Below are 23,420 nucleotides of genomic sequence, written 5' to 3'. Positions count from 1 at the left end.
AGGATCAGTGCCAAAATATGTTCCAAGTAACACAACCCAAAGAGAATGTGATGTTTTCATTGATTTGTCATGATCATATCTGCAGCAGTGTCCCGTGTTAAGGAAGCTCCACTAGGTACATTTATAAGTGGGGCAACTGCAGATGAGAATTTTATCAAATGCAGTCATGCACCTGTTCAACTCTACTCTTCAAATTTTATGTACAAAGTTGCTGGAATTCAGTAATAGTGTACATCACCATTTTATGTTAACACTATTTTAGGTTTACATTTTTCTTAATGCCCTGTCTGGTGCAGCAGTAATTTGCTTAGTTAGTTACGGTTAAACATTACAAAGTTATGAAAATATGTGAAAGGTGGATTTTTATCTTGGTTACAATGGTCCTTTGCTAACCTTGCATTGGACTGATGCTTTGTAATTGTAGGACAGCATAAACTACACAGGGCATATATATGATACATAACTATAGAAGGGCACAACTTGGACAAAGTGGCTACAAATGTAGCATTCAGTAAAGACTACCTTCTAATAGCAAAAGGGGACATTCAGGGTAGAATAGTTTAATTTTAAGTGTTGTTTTTTGCAGGTTAAAATATTCCTTGGAAATGGTTCTTGACTGCAACTCTTTCATACCCAAAACTAAAGGTGAATAACATCTTATTCCTAGGACCAGTGCTGAATATATGTAAATTTCCTAATTACATTAATTCTCTGTCTTAGATTCAGGATATTTTAATTCAAAAAATTTATGAGATGCCAGTAATTTCAGCAATTCAAAGTAATTCATTCTAACCTTGGGAGAGGACATCTGCCACTCAACCTCTCATCTTCAATGTACCGATGCAACACATCCTGTGACCTCTTTAACAGCACAGACAATGCCATTCGGGAAATATACCCTTCCTGGGGAGTCGTCACTTTATTACTGAAGGAAAACTGAAGCAGCGTTTCAAAGCAGACTTTGGAAAACTCCTCTCTCATTCGAATATCAATTTCTGCCTCTGTAGAAGTGAAGCAGTTATAGTTAGTCTACCAGTATAGGGTCATTTTCATTGAAAGCAAAGTCTTCTCAAAGTCACTCTTGAATTTAGCTTATTGCTACACAAACTATTTCTGCTTTAATAGTTTGAATGCTCAGCCAACACTCTTCAGCTAAGGAGAAAACTAGGGACACTGGCTCTGAATACATCAATTTACCACAGCCTCTTGAATGCAGTGGATTTGGGGTGGGCTGTGGGGGAATGCAAGATGTTGAGAAAAGCTACAGCTGCTTTTATTTTGGGTGCATTTTAACTTAAGATTCTGGATGTTAGCACCCAACATGTACACTGCCAAATAAGCTTCTCTATCCTGGTAGCAGACCCAGTTTTCCATGTTTCTGTCAATTTTTAAAATTCATTCATGGGATGTGGGCTTCGCTAGCTGGGCCAGCATTTATTGCCCATCCCTAGTTGCCCTTGAGGAGGAGGTGGTGGCGAGCTGCCTTCTTGAGCCATGTGGTCTAGATACACCCACAGTGTTGTTAGGGAGGGAGTTCCTGATTTTGATCCAGTGACAGTGAAGCAACGACGATATATTTCCAAGTCAGGATGCTGAGTGGCTTGGAGGGGAACTTCCAGGTGATGGTGTTCCCATCTATCTGCTGCCCTTGTCCTTCTAGATGGTAGTGTTTGTGGGTTTGGAAGGTGCTGTTTAAGTAGCCTTGGTGAATTCTTGCAGTACATCTTGTAGATGGTACACACTGCTGCTACTGTGCATCGGTGGTGGAGAGAGTGAATGTTTGTGGATGTGCCAATCAAGCAGACTGCTTTGTCCTGGATGGTGGGAGCTGCACTCATCCAGGGAAGTGGGGAGTATTCCATCACACTCCTGACTTGTGCCTTGTAGATGGTGGACAGACTTTGGGGAGTCAGGAAGTGAGTTACTCATCGCAGGATTCCTAGCCTCTGACCTGCTCTTGTAGCCATGGTATTTATATGGCTAGTCCAGTTCAGTTTCTGGTCAAAGGTAACCCCCAGGAAGTTGATAGTGGGGGATTCAGTGATGGTAATGCCATTGAACATCAAGAATCCTGCCATATTGGATTACCTGTGCCTTTCTAGTTACTGCTACAAGGTCAACACTTCAGCATATACATGGCTGACTGTACCACTTCAAGGGGATACCAGTTCAAGGGGATACCAAATCAATGGCCTCCCTCTGGGATTCTGGCACCATTTCCTTTTAATCTGTACATAAATGGCTTGTCTGCACCTAGCTCACAGAAAATCATCAATGTTGATGACAATGCCTTTGTCACTCAAATTAGTTACACCTACCCTGGAATGCTCTAAAGATATGAAACTTATGCTCAAATACTACCTGAAATGGTTTATTCAACTAAACAACACAAAGATTGTCTCCTCACTTTCGCTTGCCCAACATAGCCATCGTGCTAAATGGTCAACTTCTTAAACATGATGCTCAGTCTTAGTTATCATACTCAATTTGTGAAGAAATTCAAAACCTGAAATAAGCCAATTGCCAAACTTGCTGGCTCTGTCTGGGGAGTATATGTCTCCACTTTACGCTCACTTGCTCATGCACTCCACTATTCAATTGTGGATTATTGCACTCACATCTGGGTTTGTTCACAGCATATTAAGCTGATGAATACTCAACCGCTTGCAACATGTATCAGGCACAGCATGCCCTACTCCTGTTCTGTGGCTACCAGTCCTGTACAACTCAGCCCCTCCACATTTTTGTTGTTCAGTTGCAGTGGCAAAATTGATGAATAGACTCAACGAAAAAAATTATAATGCCAATTCACTCTGATTTGTTCCAAATACAGTACGATCCCTTTTACGATACCTAATATTGTCCTTCAACTTTTTCTTAGCAATTTGCTGGTGTAAAGACTGGACAGATGCGCCTATAAATCAATGCATCATGTCAGATACTACAAAACTATTAACCAGGATACAGCTGACTGCTTAATCTGACGTTTCTCAATCATTTTTAAACTGGTCATGGACACTGTACCAAAAATCCTCACCTATGGGGCGTTTGTGATAATTAAAAATGTCCTTGCCATATCTCACCTTATGGAATTATGCCCAATAACTATGCTATATGGTGGCTTACATGCTTTGGATTGTAGATGAAAACTGTTCTAAAATGGTTGGAATTATATGCTGATTCTGCATATGTTAAATAGATAGTCATTTGGTAGTACGGAATTGGAGTAGTGCTGAAAAAAAAGACACATCTAAGCTTTTAGCCTTGCGCTCATCAGGACACTTGCAAGAATACCAATAAAAGAGGAAGACAACAATTTATACTGTATATGAAGAGAGTGCTGATTGGTTGGTACACGGAGAATGTACCATTGATGGCAACTGACAGTTAAGTGCCAATTATTGTTTGAAATTTGAACCAGGCAGCTTCACCTTGATTGGAATCTGGAATCTGTATTAAAACTTTCTGCGGGGAATTTAGGGTCTTTCTGAATGGATGAGCTAGGGTAAGCCTTTCTTATCTCTATCTTGTGAAAATTATGTCAATCTGAAGACATACAGTATACACAACAAACACACATACATAGTTGAATCCTGACAATTGTAAACTATACTGCAAATGCTACACATTGATTGGGATTGCTACACACATTCAACAGTTAATATGAATGAAAACAGAAAGCCTTCAATGTCCATGTATAAAATTGGTGTCAGTTTTAAAATGGCTACATCTAGGTAATGTGGACTACAAAACTATGCTAAACATTAAAGTATTTTAAAGAGCATAAAGACAGAAAATGAAAAAATAAAGCTTTATCTGAAAAAGTGACAATTTATCGTCAAACTTGCCATTTTTTAATATTACGGCACAGAGTTAATCCGTTTGATAGCTTGAGGTGCTCATCTGCATAATGTGATGGGGCACTTTTGTTATCACTTCATTGTCTCTTTGACCTTTATTCTTTCACTTTTTTGTTGTTGTTACCTTCTCTCTGTCATTAATTCTTTTACTATGGGTTTATCTGTGTCTCTGTGGTTTTACTGGTAAATTGCTCTGCAGTGGTTTGACTGGGTTAATCTGTACCTGTCTTTAGTTGGTAGTTTGCATTTTGTGGGTTACAGTTTGATTTAACATTGTTTCTTTTTATTCAGGCACATTTATTTTCTGTTGTGTAGTCCTGTTGAGTGCAGTTAGTCAATCAGTTACTGAGATTTGTTTGGCAGTTTGATCTTGGAGATAATGGGATATCCTATTGTCTCAATTTCATTCAGCAAATGTATTTGTATAACACTTATAATGTAAATAAAAAGGTCTCAAAGCCCCAAGGCACTTCACTAAAGCACAGTAAGGCAAACAAACACAAGACAAAGAAAGATATTAAGGTGAGTGACAAAAGCTTAGTCAAAGAGATGGGTTTTGAGATACTTAAAGCAGCAGAGAGGTGGAGAGGCTTAGAGAGGGTTTCCAAATCATAAGATCTTGATGGCACAAGGCATGGCGTCAACGGTGGGGCAAAAGAGAGGAATGCACAAGAGGCCAGAGTCAAAGGAATACAGAGTTCCTGGAGGTTGTGCATCTAGAGGAAATTACAGAGATAGGAAGGGAAAGGTCATGAAGATATTTAAATGCAAAGATGAGTATTTTAAGCAATAGGCAGTGGGGAAGAGGGATATTATAGATCACGGAGGATAGGGGTGGTATGTAAATGGAACTTGGTGATGGAATGGATATGTGCAACAGAGATCTGAATGACTTGAGGTTTACAAAGGGCGAAGGATGGGAGATGGCCTAAACAGCATTGGAATCATTGGGTCTGGAGGTGAAAAAGACAAGGATGAGGGTTGCAGCATCATAAATGCTGAGGCAGGCAAGTAGGCAGCCTTTGTAATGGAGAGTATATGGGATCTGCTCAGAGCTACTTCAGGATCAAATAGCACCAAGCTTGAAGTTGAGAACTTATAGACTTGTTTCCGGATGTGTTATTGTATTTATTTTAAGTTTGACCTGCAGATATTTAATTATGGTCGTCTCTATTGACACATCAGCAAATATAATTTATAGATTTTTATCTCTTCTCCACACATCCTTGAAAATATCTGCAGGTAAAATAGTCCTTTCAATAAAAGGCTGAAAAAACCCAACACCACACAATGGTTCTAAAATTTCAATCTATTTTGACACACATCTGTAGAGGTTTGTTGCCATCCTAATATAATGAAGCGTTTCCAGTACCCAAAGGATGAAAATGAAATGGTCTTAATATAGCAGACTCAATTAGGACAGCGATGTTACACTTAGTAAAATAATTTAAACAAATGAGCTGTTGCCTTTGGGATGGTCTCATGAAGGTTGGATTTTACTGCTTTCCAATGATTGAACATTTTCCTTTTAAACGAGGACAAGAACTAACTGTTGATTCTGACTATTAGGGTCTTTAACCATCATTGTTCCCCATTTTCTTAAGGCATTGCAGTCTATTTTACACAGAATATTATAATTTACTGATATACTGTGTTCGCCAAAAGTTTTCCTCCAGCTTCTAACTAATTTCTTCCCAAATCTGAATATATAAACAATGTGATGTACCTGTAAATGAAGTTGACTGAGAATGGATTGAACCTTTGTTTAGCATCGTCATTATCTGGCCAACAAATTCTTTTGGAATGAAATTCGCATATGGTAATATATCTGTGCTAATAAGTTGCACAACCTAAAAAGAATAAAAAGCAATTGTAATGAAAAATATTGTGTCAAATTAATCACTGGTAAAATAGGTGATAATTTCACAGAAATATGATGTTTAATGCAGGTGTATTGTAATGCATCTACAAAGAACACTTTTAATGCTCAGCAAGCATTGAATAGCTTAAAAAGTCTAAATTTAAACTCACCTCAACATCGATGTTCTCATTTTTCTCAAATTCTTGAATGGAGAGATTATCTGGGGGTGTGCTATAAAACCAAATCATAAGAGTGAAAATGCAATCTTAGTTAGGCAGCTTGTTGTTAAACGAACTTCTTTCCTCTAAATTGATAACTAACTAATGGGACATAATTTTGTCAAACAGTTTGGAGACTTTTGGATGAATGAATAATTCAGGTATGGACTGACTGCAGCATGGAAACAAATATACAGCATGACTAAATTATTAGCACATAACAGAACCAAAACTTGCACTTAAATAATTCCCTATCTCGACATCTCAAAATACTAATAAACAAATTATTTATTGTACTGTAGTTACTGTTGTTAGGAAGGAAAACAGCAAATATTTGCAGACTGCAGGGTTGCATATGAAGTAAATGAATGAAGGACTTGGCAATCTATTTTCATGATGTTGGTTGGTTGGTTAGCAAGAGCAGCATGAAGACTTCCTTCTCTTTTTTGACCAATGACATGTGATCTTGTTATCTATCTGAGTAGATGGACTTTAGGTTAATATTTCATCCAAAAAAGGGCACTTCCAACAAAGCAAGATTCCCTCAGCAACTGTACTAGCATGTCAACTTAAGTTACGTGTTCAGTAGTGGGGCTTGAAACGCACAACCTTCTGACTCAAAGGAGCCAGGTTGACACTGGAGAATCCTGAGATCCAAAAGAACCACTGATATGTGATGCTTAGATGAAAATTTTTACTCTAGAAGATGACTAATCACCACACATTTTGCCATGCTGTACGTAGAATAACCTTAAGGATACTATAATGACAATATTTGTGAAATAGAGCACAACTTTGGCTAAATTTTTCCATGCACCTTTTTGTAAACAAGAAGTCTTCAAATGTGTTGGCTAGTTCTGGCCACATGGTATCAAATTTTCTTGAGGAAGCATGCTGCCTTGCAACAGGAAGTCCAATAGAAAGTACTCTAAGAAGAGAGGATACAGCCATTTTCCATGTTGTTTCAGAGGGGCAGGCATACTTCAGATTGAGTGGTATCCTCAACGTCTAAGGAAAAAAAAGTAGCGAGTGAGAGAGGACTGATTACTGTGACTAAATATAATCTGCACCAATAGACTACTGCAGGAATTTAACATTGAAAATTAACATATCCTTTAACATATTCTTACTATTTTAAACAATATCACAATTTTAAATTCATTAAGCCTATCTGTGCTGGGAACTAAACACCTTTCTACTCTGATCATCCAGTGTAAGCAAAAAACCCAATTGTGTTAGGTACACCACAGTCTGCTGCAGAGTAAAGATCTTTATTCTGACCCAATAAGGATGTCTTTGTCCCAACTTCAGAAAAACACATGTTCTCAGGTGATTCTTCCCACTTCTGATACCAGTTAATGGACTCCATGACTGCGATTGTAACCACAGGGAGAAGATTTCCTCTCTGCGCTTTGTGTAACAAAATCATACAACTCATTCTTTGTAAGCAGATTTATGATTTTCCTTCACACAATGCTCAGAAGAATCCTTTTGCCAGGGTGACCAGTGGCCAATTTTGAACTGTGGGGCTGTTACAACTAGGAATAGCATTGAGCAAGTCTAAATGAATTTCAAGCATACCCTTTCATGCTAGGAGGGACAAGACTATAATCCCATTCCAAGGCTATAGCTCCATTCCTAACAGAACTGTGGGTGTACCTATACCACTGCAGCGGTTCAAGGATTCTTCTGAGCATTGTGTGAAGGAAAATCATAAATCTGTTTACAAAGAATGAGTTTTATGATTTTGTTACACAAAGCACAGAGAGGAAATCTTCTTCCTGTGGTTACAATCGCAGTCACGGAGTCCATTAACTGGTGTCAGAAGTGTGACGAATCACATGAGAACACCAGTGTTTTTCTGTAGTTGGGACAAAGACATCCTTATTGGGTCAGAATAAAGATCTTTACTCTGCACCAAACTGTGGTGTACCTGACACAATTGGGTTTCATGCTTACACTGGATGATCAGAGTAGAAAGATGTTTAGTTCCCACCACAGATAGGCTCGATGAATCAAGGTCAACTAGGGATGGGCAATAAATGCTGGCCCAGCCAGCGAAGCCTGTGAATGAATAAAACAAAAGCATAGACTCTGGTCCTGAAGGTGAAAAGCCAGTATGAAAATCTTCTGTGCGATAAGTGCCTGACATCATTTTAATGGTGAGAAGAGGTGTGCAATGGACACTACCTGCAAAATGATTTTATGACTGCAAAAACAGTTTAAAGCACGTCACATTCTATTGGAGGTAAAAAGTTGTTTCAGAGTTCGTTTCCAGATTCAAAGTTCAGCTCACAATAATCATAAATCTACAAATAACAAGATTGTCTAAGTTTTGAATATTTCATAAATAACTATTAAATTAGTTTACAGAATTTAGTATTTAATATGAAGCACTGAAAACTTAAAGCTTATTAAACTGTGCAATACTCTACCAAGTTAAAAACAATCCTAAAAGGCATCTGGTATCAGTTATCGCAATATGGATCAGATCTAGACTTGCATTACAGAACACCCAAAGTCAATCCACAAAATAATTATAAGCCATTTTACTGCATTTCATCATAAATTACCTTAATGATTTTCTGAAGGACTTTTTCATTTACCACAGCTTTGTGACATGCTGTCTTCTGATACAAATCCACAACAACTTCCAGTGATTTTTCAGCAAATGGCACATAATTCAAAGCCACCCACTCTGCCTGCAAGGAAACACAGTTTATGGCATTTAACTTTAAAAGTTAGTGAAAATACTAACAATCTTGCAATTTGAAGATTGCTTACGTGAAGAGAAATGGCTTATCAGTTTAATTTTCCTGGTTCACATGCACAGATCACTGAAGAGGTGGAGAGAAGAAGAACAGATTTATACAACTAAAGCGGGGGAACCATAACAGTTTAAAGTTGCAGTATCGCAGCTCTCCAGACTTTTATACCTCGCAGTTAATGAAGGTAGTATTGAGATTTAAGTTTGATTCTGAAGGCTCAAAAACACAGCTTTATCATTAAGAGAAATAAATTGATCCAAGTGATTGTCAAAGCTGTTTGAGAATGAAGGGCCTGTGATCACTGAAAAAGGTGTCTGCTTCATGACAGACCACGGTGGTTTGGTGGGGTATAGAAAAAGTGTACTTATTGTGTGTTCCATCAATCCATAGAGATCAGTGACTTTGCTGTTACTGGCCAATTACAAGCCAAATTCCGTGTAGCAGGAATGTCACTGGACTAGTAACCCAGAGGCTCAGGGTAATGCTCTGGGGACATGGATTCAAATCCCGCTATGGCAGCTGGTGGAATTTAAATTCAATTAATAAATGTGGAATATAAAAGCTAGTTTCAGTAATGGTGACCAGGACAACTATCATCAATTATTGTAAAAGCCCATCTGGTTCATTAATGTCCTTTGGGGAAGGAAATCTGCCATCCTTATCTGGTCTGGCCTACGTGCAACTCCAGCCCCACAGCAGCAACGTGGTTAACTCTTAACTGCCCTCTGAAATGGCCCAGCAAGCCACTCAGTTCAAGGGCAATTAGGGATGGGCATCATGATGGCTTTACCAGTGATGTCCACGTCACGAAAGAATAAAGAAAATTCCCAACATCAAAGAGTACATGCTCAGTACAAGTTTAGCATCAATGTGAAGCTTCTTCAGTATCACACCAATACTAAATTTATAGATTATAAACTGGGAGGCAAGATGTGAACTGCCTCCTTCAGACACTCTTGACTCTTCTTCACCCCAATGACATGTCAGGCAACGCCTCTGGATTTGTACTGCATTTACACGATAATTGAAATGTTGGTTCAAAGCATAAACGAAACCGATCTAACAGTTGCAATGTGAATGGCATATGTTAAGCTACAAGATCTGTACAATATTACAACTGGAGCGGTCCAAAGATATTTTGCCATTGCTTAAACCAGAACTTCCTGCTGTCACCCACCCTTTGTGCAAGCTTAAATTAAAAATAATTAAATGCAGGAGCATGCAATTAGTGATGCATAATCTGACTTGCCTATCAGTACCCAAAGCTGTTTTTGTTCCCAGCAAACATAAGTTTTGTACAAAATCTAACATTATAGTTGTTCTGCCATCGACTCAAAAGCAAAAGTTGACCATTGATGTCTGTTTGCAGGAGCTCCTTGTAATAGGCTCTCTCAGGGATGGGTGGATGAACTCTGAGTTTAACAATGGCCTGTTTTATTAGATTTCAAGACCTGATGGTCTTTAATGTGGGACACTGCACAAAGATGGATGGTTGTCAAAAAGATTTGGCTAAATTTTAGTTTGCAACCATCCAATTTTAAAACTTAGTTCTAGTAATCCAATTATTTTCTTTTGCTTATTAATTTATTCCCTTTGGATGTTGCTGAATTATTGCTGAGGTGCCTTTTACCCAAAAGCCCATTGTTCATGCACGAGCATCAACAGTGAACCTGGCCTCGATTTTCTTTTGGAATGGATGTAACTCACGTTGACTCAGAGCAAGAGACCCATTTCTGAGCTTGAAAATGAAGGGCATTACAAGTAGGGTGACAACATTCAGATGCTAAACAAGCAAATTGACTTAAACTGCAATTTCATTCAAGTTGCTGAACATAAGGGAAGAATGTGAGAAGACGGAATCATAATTGAACAGAGCAAAGAACAGGATTCTTTACTCTATGAGCCCAAGGATAATCCACAAAGGGTTGCTTCATCATTTCAAATCAAGAAAGAAAAAGATAAATGGCAAATGCTGGCAATCGATTAAATATTGAAATCAGAGAGCATTTACAAAGAGCAAATGTAATTCAGATCTATGAGTGGAAATTTCCATGCCTGCTGGTAGCGGGCGTGATAGGTGGTGTGTGCGGACAATATGGCACGATACCACAGCGGGAAGGCAGGTCGCGATCTTCCGCTCAGCCCGCCAATGGCAGGCTGCGTTTCCCACCAATGGTCATCAGGGAGCTTGTTGTAATACATCAGCATATCATTAAAAGGCCATCCCATCAGGCTCTTGGATCCCGCCGATTCGACCGTCCACCTCAGCAGGAAAGTACGTCTTCTGCAACTGAGACAGATCAGGCGCAGCCACAGTGATATGATTGGGGTCGGGCTCCTAGCCTGCCCGCCCACGCAAGCAACATGGGGGCACCAAAGGGCTACCAAGCACTCCAGACTAACCCCCCCACATCTGCCAGCACAGACTGAGAGTCTGCGACTACTTTACTGGACCGCGAAGCAGTTGTTCTGCACAGTTTGTACAATCTCCTCGACAACGCTGGCAATGTAGCAGTCAGTGCTGGAGGTGCTCACAGCCCCATACAGTATCAGAACCCCAGTTAGGAGCTGTCTCCCCCTGTTGCAGGCTGATAGGGCAGCCATGTGCTGCATTCATCTATGGCCATCCAAAGGGTGGCCAGCACTCTCCAAGAAGTGTTAAGGGATGTCACACACGGTCAGGAAAGATGCATCATGTCTCTCTCTTTCATGCTGCAGGACAACCACATCAGGAGCATGGAGCCTGATGACTTAGGTGTATGCCTGATGGCCTACAGGGAGTGAAGACAACAGAGGAGAGAGTGACGGAGGAGAGAGTGACTGAGGCACCTGGCCGTGCAAAGGCAGGAGCAGCAACCTCAGGGAAAAGGGGCTGCTGGGGCTCTGGCACACGCTGCCCAGGAGCGACAGCGAGTCATGGCTGGTCAAAGCCCAGCGGCACCCAGGGTATATATACGCTGCCTGTCATTCCTACAGATGATCAAGAACCAGTGTTGCTGACAACTGCGCAAGTCTAGGGACCTGGTCGTTCACATCTGCCACTTGCTGCAGGACTTGGCACCAAAGGGGACATGGAGGGCATCCAGTGTCAGTGGCCTGAAAGTGACCGAGGCATTCAATTTCTATGCCAGTGGCTCCTTTCAGGGTACCACAGGTGACCTCTGTGGGATATCACAAGCCACCACCCACAAATGCATCCACGAGGACACGGAGGGCACCTTCTTGGAAGGCACACAACTTTGTGCATTTTGCCTGGGTTCGGGACAGCTTGGATGTAAAGGCCAATTGATTTGCCTGGATCTCTGGATTCCCACAGGTACAGAGCACGATCGACAGCACCCATTTGGCACTCAGGTCTCTGTCACTGCACATGGTGCACACGGTTTCCAGGGAGTGTCCACGATGCCTACATTCTCAGTCAGTCACGGGTCCCTGGAGTCTTCCAGAGTCCACAGAAGCTGCAGGGATGGCTCCTCAGGGACAAGGGCTACCCGTAGAGGCCATGGATGATGACATCCGTGCGGCGGCTTCAGACTGCAGCACAGTGATGGTATAATGAGCCTCATGCTGCAGCTCGCAACTTGGTGGAGACAGACAACCATCAGGACGCTAAAGATGAAGTTCCAGTACCTGGACCGGTCTGGTGGAGCCCTGCAATACAGTCCACAGAGGGTGTCACACATTGTCGACATCTGCTGTGCCCTTTGCAACCTGGTGTTCCAAAGGGGAGAAGAACAGGCTGAGGAGGAGATGGAAGAGTTGCATGTCTCCTCCGATGAGGACGCCGCAGACATGGATGAGGGTGAGGAGGCGATGATGACTGGGATGAAGCCCTCGCACTGGCTAGATAAGGCAGGCACACTCAGGAGACCCTCATTGCTGCTAGATTTGTGGAGGATGATGACGACATGCAGTGAGATGATCCCATAGATCCTCTCAGCGCACTTGTGAATGTTTGACTCCAGTCTGGCTTATGGCAGCGTGAAAACCCTCTGTGAGAACACTCCTGTCACGGAGATGCAGTGGAGGCCCTAATAGTTACTCGATTGCAAGAGAATGATGACGACACGGAGTGAGGACATTCCATAAATCTTCGCATAGCCTCTGAGAATGTCTGCCTCCTGTCTGGCCGAGGGCAGCTCGCTTGCGCTCCGTGATCAGGATCATATCATAGAGACGCAGCCAAGAAAGTCTAGAAACATCTGATGCTTTGTCTGCCTTCAGCACCTGAGGCCTTCAGGAGCTGGAGCACAATATCAATGGTCACAGATGCTGAAGAGATGGGGGCCAGCCCCTCCTTAAAGGTGCTGAGAGCACATTGAGAGAACTCTGTGGCGCCTACCCACTACATTCTGGTAGCAATGACAAGCACTGCCAAGGTGCAGGCATCAGTAATGTTTCCAGGGTGTGTGGCTGGTCCATCACTTTGGTCTGAAGGCTGCACAGAACACAGGGAAGTGGCCCTGGACTGAGACACCTGCCTTTACCTTGTGCAGAAATGTTTCAGAACTGAGTGACAAGAACACTGCTCATCAGAACAAGGAGCCAATGGCAGGGAGACATTCTTGAGAGTTTACTGACAATAGTCAACAGTATGTACAGGTGCTTAACACTCATGCACAGACTGTACAACTAATTCTTAACTTTCCTAACCCTGCCTCTATGTCTTGGTGCTCCCCGGACACCCACGGCAGAGGTGAAGGCAGCCTGCTGACTGCAATGCCCTGTCTGTGATGACTTTGGTGGGTGTCCTCTGGAGGGCCGAGACTTGGAGGATCCCGGGCTGCTCTTGGGGTCCTGCTTTGTGGCAGTGGCACCCTCTTCGGCCTGTGAAGCTGGAGCTGCGGAGGTCACAAGAAAAGGGGATTCAGATGGGCTGGTCACTTCTGGAGTCACCTGGGCGGATAGGCCTGGAGTGTGTACCTGCTGATCCTCCTCCCTATGGGTCCCCGTGGGCCCATGGCTGACTCCTTGAGGGGAAGGGGTAGCTGGAGTGAGTCCCACACCCCTCTCACGAACAAACTGTTGTAGGCCAACTATGGTATCAGCGATGGAATTGAGCCCACGCAGCAATGCCGGACCAAGATCCCCATGGCAGACGCCGTTCTACCAGTGTTGGCCTCAGTGCATTGGCATGCCGGCGCTATTGCCTCAGCCTGAAGGCAGGCGGACTCCTCCATTGTGCCTTGCAATCTGAGAAGTGCAGTGGACATCCCGTCCTGTGTTCCCGAGTTTGCTGTTGCAGCTCTAGCAACTGTGATGTGACTGAGTCCAGAGGCTGGTCATCTGACTCAAACTCAGCAAATTTCTGGCCTCCTGCAGACCTCCAAATGCCAGGGACCTGGGAAGTCCCTGCCCCAGCCTGCTGTGGATCAGTGTGATGTGCTCACCAGATTATGATCCAGTGTCTATTCTAAAGCTAGGTCACACCGAGGTGTCTGTCTCTGCGCTGGTAGAGGGTGTGGGTGAACACTGTGATGGAACTTCGAAGAGGGTGCCTTCAGATTCCTTCAGGGCTTGGTTGGAGGCCCTGGGTCAAGAACTCTATCGGCTGTTTGGCAGATGTGCCTGCAAAAGCAAGGAGAGATAACTAGTGCATGGCAGTGGCCTGTGAAAGAGGACATATCATTCACGGCATCGATTGGATGTTGAACTGATGGATGTTGCACTGCAACATCTCACTCGGTGGACCTCACCATCAGCACAGGACCGGTCCAGATCCTCGCTGGCCAGCTGGATGTCTCTGTTTTCAAAGTCAGTGAGGACCTTGATTTCGGGCATTCCACCCTCGGTCTGTGACCCCTCTCTCTTGTAGTGTACCAGCTTGTGCTGCACAGATAGAGATGGAGAAAGTGTAAGTAGGATGCCTGCCAGGCCAGAGGATAAATGTGCCTGGCCTGTGCGGGTTGTGGTCTCATGGATGGGCTGAGGACAATGAGGGTGTGAGAGAGAGAGTGAATGGTGATGTCCCTTGAACAGGCAGAGTGAGTGAGGGCCCTGTGGATGTGTGCTGGGTTTCAGAGTGTGAGAGTTGAGAATGATGAAAAGAGTGACTTACCCTGGCGGAATGGAGATCATCATTCATCCTCTTGCAACACTGAGTGGCTGTCCTCTTCTGAAGGGCATTGGCGCTGACCACTGCTGCCACCACCTCCCAAGCTGGATTGGTCACTGCCCATCCTGCAGCCACGTGGGGTATAGGACATGCCGGCAGGCCTCCACGGCATCCAGCAGTCGTTCAAGGAACCCATCATTAAACCGGGGTGGGTGGGGGTGTGTGTGTGTGTGTGTGTGTGTGTGTGTGTGTGTGTGCTGCGGACCGTGATCTTTTTTCCTTTGCTGGTCATATCTCCCGGGCAGTGGCGGTGAGCTGGAAGCGACGATGGCAGCCAAATGCAACGGTAGGGTGATGGTACGAGGGTGAATGAGACCGTGTTTCCCAGGAATGCATAAATAATGTGGTGGGTTGGGGATGATACGGTGTGAAAACCCACCATCACTGTTGGCAGGTAGGATGCCATTTTGCCTGCCTGTTACCTCACTTAGTGCAAATATGGGAAAATTCCACCCTATATTCTTCATCAGATAAGCAGATATTTTGGTAAATTGAAAACAAAGGGATAAGTAAGTAGGGAAAAATTAATCAGATTTCTATTTAAAGAGGAGGAGTAACCCACAAATTGCTTAATAGAAAAACAGTCAGATGATATTAAAGTTGTTCAATGAGATAATGGAAAAGATTTAAAGGAATATGCAAATAGTTAGGAGGGTGAATTGAAATGGGAGAAATCCACACAAGAAGATGGGAGAAATCTGATAAAGAGAATAAAACTCTTGCAAATGCAGCAACCCTGAAATGCACAAAATACAAGCAACCCACATTTCCTCCAGTCTCAAAGAGAAGGACAGGCTAACACTATATGCATAGAATGACCACTAGCCTCCCCACATTCTAAAAAAGAATTTACATTCCAAATTGTCAGCTGACTTCCTCTTTCCATCATAAATCACCAACACTTCATGCACTGAGGATACAACTAAATTTTTAAGTTTTGAAGGCATTATTCAGACCAGAGGGTGTAGAGTGCCCAAGAGAAAGATGAGGTACGAGTGGATATTCTGAACTTCACCATCTGGGCGGTAATCTGGCAGGACTGATCTAACGGCCTTTAAAAAAAAAATGGGTTCTACAATGGATGGCTGATTTGTTCTGTCCAGCTAATTCTCCGATGGAAAATTAGAAAGTTACCTCCACTATTTGTGAACCTTGTGTTAAGTTTGGTTGGAACAATGCAGGTGGTCAGAGATGGAGAAATCAGATTTGGAATGGGAAGTAAGGAATTAATTGCTGAGGGTGGCCTTGTGGGTAAAACAGACATGTCATGCAGAGAGAACATAATCTGCATTTGATATTTTTGATGTAGCGGGGACCACACAGTGAGCAGCAAATGCATTACACTACATTACATATCCATGGCTGAGGGAGAGAATAATTGTGCGGATGCTATAAAACTTGAAAATGAGCTTAAAAGGCAGAGGTGAAGGGTAATAATAAAGATCACTGATTTGTCATAAATCTGAACACACTGAACAGATGCAGAACAGTAAGCAGAATTAGAAGTGGACTTTCATACTGCCATTCGATCCCTGATTAAGTTTCAAGACTGCAGCAGTTCAACAAAGTGGCTTACCACCACCTTCTCAAGGGCAATTAGCGGTGGGCAATAAATGCTGGCCTAGCCAGCAATGCCCACATCACATGAATAAATTTTAAAAATTAAAAAGTTGACCTCAAATGATTCCCAGCCTGAAGCCGAGTCACCACTGGACTGAAGCCTCACTGTTGTCCCCGCCTTTAAAGGATGTCTCCACTCCTTTGTCTCTTACACAAAACGTCTGCAGCTCGCTGCTAACCTCGCTCCTGAAATTATGCCTTTTTAACAGATATATCTCAACTTAGATGCATGACTGTTTTCCATTTTCAGGTTTATTTTTGTTGTACTTAAATTTTGAATTTAGATCAACCAAAAATCAATTATTGAGCGACTGTATGATTTGATTTCAAATTCATGAAATCAGATCAAATGGATCATCAGAAAAGACACTGCAGCTTTAAAAGTCAGAAAAAATAGGAAGCAAATAATTTGTGTTAATGGTATACCGAAGTGTACTTTGCCATGCGGTTTAGGGTAGTCTAATGTGCGTCTGAACAGGTCAATGCAAAAATAACCTCTGGAGGCTTAAAACTTACCGGAGCAAATAGTTGAATCTATTATATATCCGTCACGTACAGAAGCAGCATAAACGGAACAAAAGAAGATAATAATCATTATCAAACTACTTAGAAGTGTAAGCAAGTTGTCATTTTGTTGAATATTTATTGAAAAATTTAGGCAATGCAATTGTATTTTAATAAAGACTTTGGTAGTTTAATTCAAATGAAATGGATGGGTTTAAATTCTGTTAAACATTCTCCATAATTGAATAGCTGACCTTTTAACCTTTCTGGCTCCCTCAACTTTCAAGCTGTGACATGACCTTCTACGTAAATGACCCGAATAAATAATAGTGATTTAGAATAAAGGTGAGAGAAAGAACGGAGGAATTTTTCCTAAAGTCACTGCTACGTCAAGCTGAAATCCCAGGGTTCTCCTGTGTATTGCCACGGGAGGATGGTGTTGGTTTTGACACAACTGTTAAACTGTTACCATGGATTTTTCATTAGGAGGGAAACTTGATAGGTTTATAGATTGGAGGGAAAAGGGGATTTCAGTTTATATAAACATCCTTTAACGATGCATTAAGCGTAACTCCAACAAAAATACTCTCATCAGAGCTATCAATTTATCTTTCAAGAATGTGTAGCTTCCATTCTTTAAAAGGATATGAGCAATGAATGGAATCTCAAATATGAAGCTTCTCTTGAATAAGTAATGGTGAAGCAGTACATTGCAACCAATAAAAATATTAAATCTTAATAAAAATGTAGAGTAATAAAAATAAAGCTTGTTTTAAGTGGAAATAGGTCAGAGAACCTAAAGACATCTTAATAGAAATGATTTGGCTTGATCCACACCTATAGTCTTGTAGTGTTAGATTCAGGAGAATTCAGCTAAGAGTTTTGCATAAGCATTACATAACTCTCAACTCAGAGTGACAGTACCAGATTGATCAGCACAAAGATTCATCTATATCTTAAAAGAATCCAAAAGTTAAACACACTTTTTCTCTATCATGGATCTTAGGATTAAAGATTTCCATAGATTCAAGGTACATTTTTTGTGTCAGCTGCAGCTCAGTTGGTAACACTCAAGCCTCAGAGTCAGAAGGTTGTGGATTCAAGTACCACTGAAAGCAAAAATATCTCAGCTGACACTACAGTTCAATGTCGACAGACTGTTGCACCATCTGAGGTGCCATCTTTCAGTTGAGACGTTAAACTCAGGTCCAGACTGCCCTCTCAAGTAGGCATAAAGGATCCCATGGCACTATTTCGAAGAAGAGCAGGGTAGTTATCCCTGGTGTTTTGGCCAAGATTTATCCCTCAATCAAAATCACAAAATCAGAATATTTGGTTATCACATTGCTGTTTGTTGGAGCTTGCTGTGCACAAATTGGCTGCTGCGTTTTCTACATTACAGCAGTGACTACACTTCAAAAGTATTTTGTTGGCTGTAAAGCACCTTGGGGTATCTGGAAGTTGTGAAAGGCGCTATATAAAGGCAAGTTTTTCTCTTTTCTTTTAGCTATACTTATTTAATATGCATACCCCAGAGAGCATAAAGATAGCGCTAGCAGTCACTCTGGTAGCATAAAGTTTAGTTCAGATGAGAAATCCTACTCATATCTACCCTTGGGACAATGGGAATGTTTAGTCAAAACTTTGATTGAGGGAGTGACCTTCAGGTTTATACATTAGAGAATATTTTCCTCAAGTCAAATCTTTAAGGTAAACTATAGAGCCAGAGGTGCCAGAAAATGAACAGCATGAGATGAAAGTTGAAGGGGAAAGAGGTTAAAGATGGCTGTAGCTGGGAGATGAAAAATAAGTTTAATTACAAATTGAAACTCAGTGTCTCAGCCAATGTTCTCACCAAGCTGGGGGTGTGTGGCCACATAGCAGCCTGCAAGATACCGTGCAGGCCTTGTTCAGTAGTAAACGTGTGCATGCAATTCACACAATAAATTTTAGGGGAATCATGCACTGAAAATAAAAGGTTTCACACAACTAAACTTAAAAGGAAAATTGCTGTCAACAGCAAAAGGCTCAGTCCAATAAGCAAAGATTCTCCGACATGGTTTTGGTGCTAGGCTTTTGGTTGCAAAGAGGAATTAAAAACCTGACTACCCTACTGGATAGACAGGAATACAAGGTCAGCAATTCTTCCTTCCGTCCTGTCAACAAGTTGTACCTAATTGTTCCCCATAGTTTTGCTTTAAAATATTTTAACAATTATTGCAAAAAAGAAATTCTTGTTCTCCCTTATACCACAATACTTGTTCATTAAGTGTCTTAAGCATTAATATCCCACAAAAGAGGCAAAATGAAATGCCACCTTATGCTTTGTAGCATTTAGCTGGATGTGTTCACAAGTCTGATACTGAGATGTGTTTTTTTCACATGTTTGGCAAAATAACTGATGCAGCACTGATAATTTGGCATAATCTTTAGTACACATTCTAAGGAAAGAATTGGCAGTAGTAATATTTCCTAATGTTCCATTTAGTACTTTAAAGGCACATCAGATTTCGAAGTTAATTTTTCAAAACTGGTCTGTCTTTAGAAAACTAAAATCATCTAATTAGGTAATAGTGCTAGAGCTCTAAGTTGGCTGAAACTTGATCTCTAGTTTCACAGAATTGCAGTGTATAGAATCTTGCTAGTCCACAAAGGGGCAAATGGGTTTTTCTTCCATATGCTGCATGTCTTAAACCTGGCTATCACATACATCACTCACTCTCTCCTCCAGCCAGTTAAAACCCTTTGCCTTAGTTACTGCATAGTAACTAACGGAGTTTCACTGCATGTCTGAGTATACTTGGCATGTATCTGCAATTGCATTGGTTGTACCTTCACAGTGAATACTGTTTAATTTATTTTCTCTTGATGCAATGATTTGTGCTGGCACTATTTAAAAGGTGTAGGCAGCCTCCCAAGTAACTCAACTAAGTGAACATTCTTTATACATAAGTCTAAACAGAGCACGCTGTAGTATTTAGCCAAGAGCATTACAGACACTTCAGATCCCACTCAACTGCCACAGAGTTGCACTTTCCAATTATGAATGTGAAGGGTGTCACCTGATAGGTGTCCCCAAGTGTAACATTTGGCCAATTTTTCCTTGCCTAACCCAAAATTAATTATGCTCTCCAATAGCCTCAGCTGCGACCAGCCAACTCAGCAAAGACTTGTGATCACAACTGGGAAATTCCTGGCTGCACAATTTAGTACTTAACTATATGCTACATGTACCTACTATCTCATTGCAGGTTTAAAAACGTTAAATTATGAATTCCTCCCCTTCCATTTTGTTAGCTCTGAAAACTTATAATGGTATGAAGAGGGCCATCTTCAGACTCAAGAATGCTACATTCAAAACTAAATACAATAGACACAATAAATGTAGCTAAACTCCAGTTAAAATAAAACCCAGAGGATCTCTTTGCTATAATCACAGTAATGTATTTGTGTGGTTGCACATAGTGAGTTACCATGATATGTTTCTAATTATAAAAGATAAACTTATTGTTTGAAGAGAAGTATTTATGCAATTACCTGATTAAATTTTGCATTTGCTATATTTTTTGTTTCTAATTTTCCATACGTTGGTGCCTTGCAGGAGAATTCGACAAATGAGAGCAACTGGTCAAAGATTGCTGGATACATGATCTGCATGTCTTCTGGTCCTATGCAAATTGCCTGAATGGGGACAGAAACAAGTTAGGAAGATGCCAACAGAAACTCAGTTAATTTCATATTTCACTTGTGTTTTTAGAATTATGTCTTAAGTTTTTTAAAATTCATTCTTGGGACGTGGGCATTGCTGGCAAAGAAGGCAGGCAATTATTGTCCCTCCCTAGCTGTCAGGAAGCAGCTGGGGGCCACCTTCTTGAATAGCTGCAGTTCGTGTGGTATGCTTTGTAGTGCTTCGATACAACTGAGTGGCTTGCTAGGCAACTTCAGAAAGAAGTTACAAGTTAACCACATTGGTATGGGATTGGAGTCATAAATTGATGGGATAACAATAACAGGTTTCCTTCACTAAAGGACATTAGTGAACGCTTTGAGTGTTTATAACAACTTTATAACAGCTTCATGGTCATTTTTACTGTTATCAGTGTTTTTTATTTTGAGCTTTTTAAAAAAAATGAACTGTAATCAAATTTTCAAACTGTCATGGCGAGATTTGAACTCCTACTCATGCAATATCAGTCCAGGCCTCTGAATTATAAATCAAATTAACAGTTGGCAAGTGTCATTCAGAATTAACAGAGCCAACATTTAACAAAGAGACTGCAAATAATTAGATAGAAAATAAATTATACTTTCTGTATCAGTCTGTGTTTGTTCAGTGATAACTGAACTTTACTAACCCTTTACTAAATTAGAAAACTGGCTCAGGATTATTAATTCGCTCTCATGGATCGTAATTTATACCTAATGCATATTGCTGACACAATGAAGTAATATTTCTTCCTTACTCATCCCCAATGAGTTGCTCTGCATTCTCTGGAGTTTTTATTTAATAAAATGGCTCCCTGTAGTGTCCAACTAATAAAAAATGTCAGACTTTTACCTTTATCTTTAAGTGTTTTAACTGGACAGAATAACTTTGTTTGCGCCATTAAATGATCTCAGACACTACAGAAATCTTATTTACTGTTCTCAGTTAACAGCGAGAATACACTGTTAAAACCTGCTTTACTGGTTAATTGTAAACTTTATCACTAAAGCCAATATATATTGAATGTTCAACAAATACATGACATCTAAAGGGTTAATGTGCAGGAAGGTTCCTTCTACACTCTCCACCGCCCACAAAAAAAGTGACTTCTAAAAAATGAAAATTTCTCTCCTGTGTCTAACTTCCGCCATTTCAAATCTCCACCCAAGATTCCATAGGAAATAATAATCAAATTTACAATAAAAGGACTCCTCCTTCCCCAACTTACCTTCTCCTTTTAGCACATGAAGAATACATTCATTTTTTCTCCCGCTCCATTCCTCTCCTGAAGAAATTGACTCTATCAGTACCACTCTCTGGCTCTGCACCCAAATGGCTATGTTTCATATGTGAATGTTGGGTGACGATTCTAAAGCCCAGACCAATCTTCCAGCTGCTATCAGCTAACTCGTTACAGATGAGGGGACCGAACCCGGGACCTTCCTAATCTTCACACTTTAGCTAGTCATTGGTTAAACTTGTTTAGCTGCTGGGGCAGGGGGTGGCTGTAACATGTGTGCTGTTAATTACCTTTACCAACAGTTACTGCCTTCCATATTTTTTTTCGTGAACCATCAATCTTAGGTTCCAATTTCAAACAAAACTGTATCTCGGCAAAAGCTCAACAAGACATTTCATGTGAAACTAGAATTACACCAAAGAGTAGTAATAAATATGTTTATTTTGTGAAGCTTAGTCCCATCAGGTCAATTCTAAACCCTCTTTTTCAAGCCATGGATTTACAAATTAAATACAATTAAAATGCGATGTTTAAAAGCAGACACTTGCTACACCAAAAAAACACATATTTCACTTAAGTTATACGAGTGATAAGATATTTGTGAATTAAAGGATCTTACTCTCCCAAAAACTAAGTGCAATACAGGTCAATTTTTTTATCCCCTTCCTCCTTCTATCCTGTCCCAAGAATATCCAGAAATAAACTTCCAGCAGAGATCACTGGATAGCAATCAGGGGACAAGGGAAGGCACCCCCCCCCCCCACCCCCCCCATTGATTTTCTCCTCCATATTTCAGGAACCGAGGCTGATGGTACCATTTTTAATATTGGCCCACTAGGGTCAGCAACTTCAGCATAGAAACAACTTCATTTTCTGAATAAGCTATAACTTTCAATCTCTCTAATGATTTAGATCTGAATTAGCTGCTCATACTGGGCGCTACAGCTGGTTGAGGAGACAACTGGTCAGCATTCCCATTTCTTGATCACTACAATTTGATGGAAGCACATGTGTGTGAGATTGAGTGAGGATAAGATCAATTTAAAGTTCTTTAAAGAGTGCAGCTTAAAGGTCAGCAATTCATTTATTAAATATGTACCAGAATACAATGTATAATTCAGACAGGTAACCTGAGCACTGCACACTAACATGCCCAATATATGAATGATCTGAAATATTGGTTGCTGTGTTACATATCTGCTTTCTACAAATGAACACTTAATAAAACACTAACTTAAAAAAAAGTCTATTTTTAATCCTTACTGATGCTTCCAATGGCAATTAGGGACTGGGGCCTGATCTTAACCCATTCGAAACTCATTCACTTAGGCCAGGAATTTTCCAATGGCGGGCAGGCTGGACGGGAGCAGAACCGATCGCCGCTCGCTGCCATTTTATGTGGGCAGGCCAATCGCGTGCACTCGAAAGAGCGCAGCAATCTCTGAGGCACGGAGCTGCTTCAGGGAGATTGAATGGGTATTAAAAGGATTCAATAAATGATTTAAAAATTTATTTAAACATGTTCTCT

The 23,420-nt window shown here is 41.1% G+C and overlaps 1 protein-coding gene and 1 long non-coding RNA gene across 5 annotated transcripts in view; one reads left to right on the top strand and one right to left on the bottom strand.

The window, feature by feature from the left end:
• The window catches only part of LOC121292899, a 59,558-nt gene extending 36,431 nt beyond the window's left edge, over positions 1–23,127 (top strand). Inside the window, exons 2-3 of one of the 2 annotated variants that reach the window (XR_005946369.1) lie at positions 8,773–8,891; positions 20,548–23,127. This is a non-coding gene — a long non-coding RNA (uncharacterized LOC121292899). The remainder of the gene's footprint in view (positions 1–8,772; positions 8,892–20,547) is intronic. The other variant, XR_005946368.1, reaches the window with a different exon arrangement.
• The window catches only part of mon2 (MON2 homolog, regulator of endosome-to-Golgi trafficking), a 129,100-nt gene that overhangs the window by 4,222 nt on the left and 101,458 nt on the right, over positions 1–23,420 (bottom strand). For 2 of the 3 annotated variants that reach the window (XM_041215358.1, XM_041215360.1), the window contains 7 exons: positions 20,484–20,627; positions 16,959–16,976; positions 8,513–8,641; positions 6,757–6,947; positions 5,892–5,952; positions 5,587–5,710; positions 794–1,001 (listed from right to left, as the gene is read on the bottom strand). In XM_041215358.1, the coding sequence (XP_041071292.1) occupies positions 794–1,001; positions 5,587–5,710; positions 5,892–5,952; positions 6,757–6,947; positions 8,513–8,641; positions 16,959–16,976; positions 20,484–20,627 (875 nt within the window). The remainder of the gene's footprint in view (positions 1–793; positions 1,002–5,586; positions 5,711–5,891; positions 5,953–6,756; positions 6,948–8,512; positions 8,642–16,958; positions 16,977–20,483; positions 20,628–23,420) is intronic. The other variant, XM_041215359.1, reaches the window with a different exon arrangement.

The sequence above is a fragment of the Carcharodon carcharias genome, chromosome 21, assembly GCF_017639515.1.
Source record: "Carcharodon carcharias isolate sCarCar2 chromosome 21, sCarCar2.pri, whole genome shotgun sequence".
In the NCBI taxonomy this organism is placed as follows: domain Eukaryota; kingdom Metazoa; phylum Chordata; class Chondrichthyes; order Lamniformes; family Lamnidae; genus Carcharodon; species Carcharodon carcharias.
This window is presented reverse-complemented; position numbering and strand designations above follow the sequence as displayed.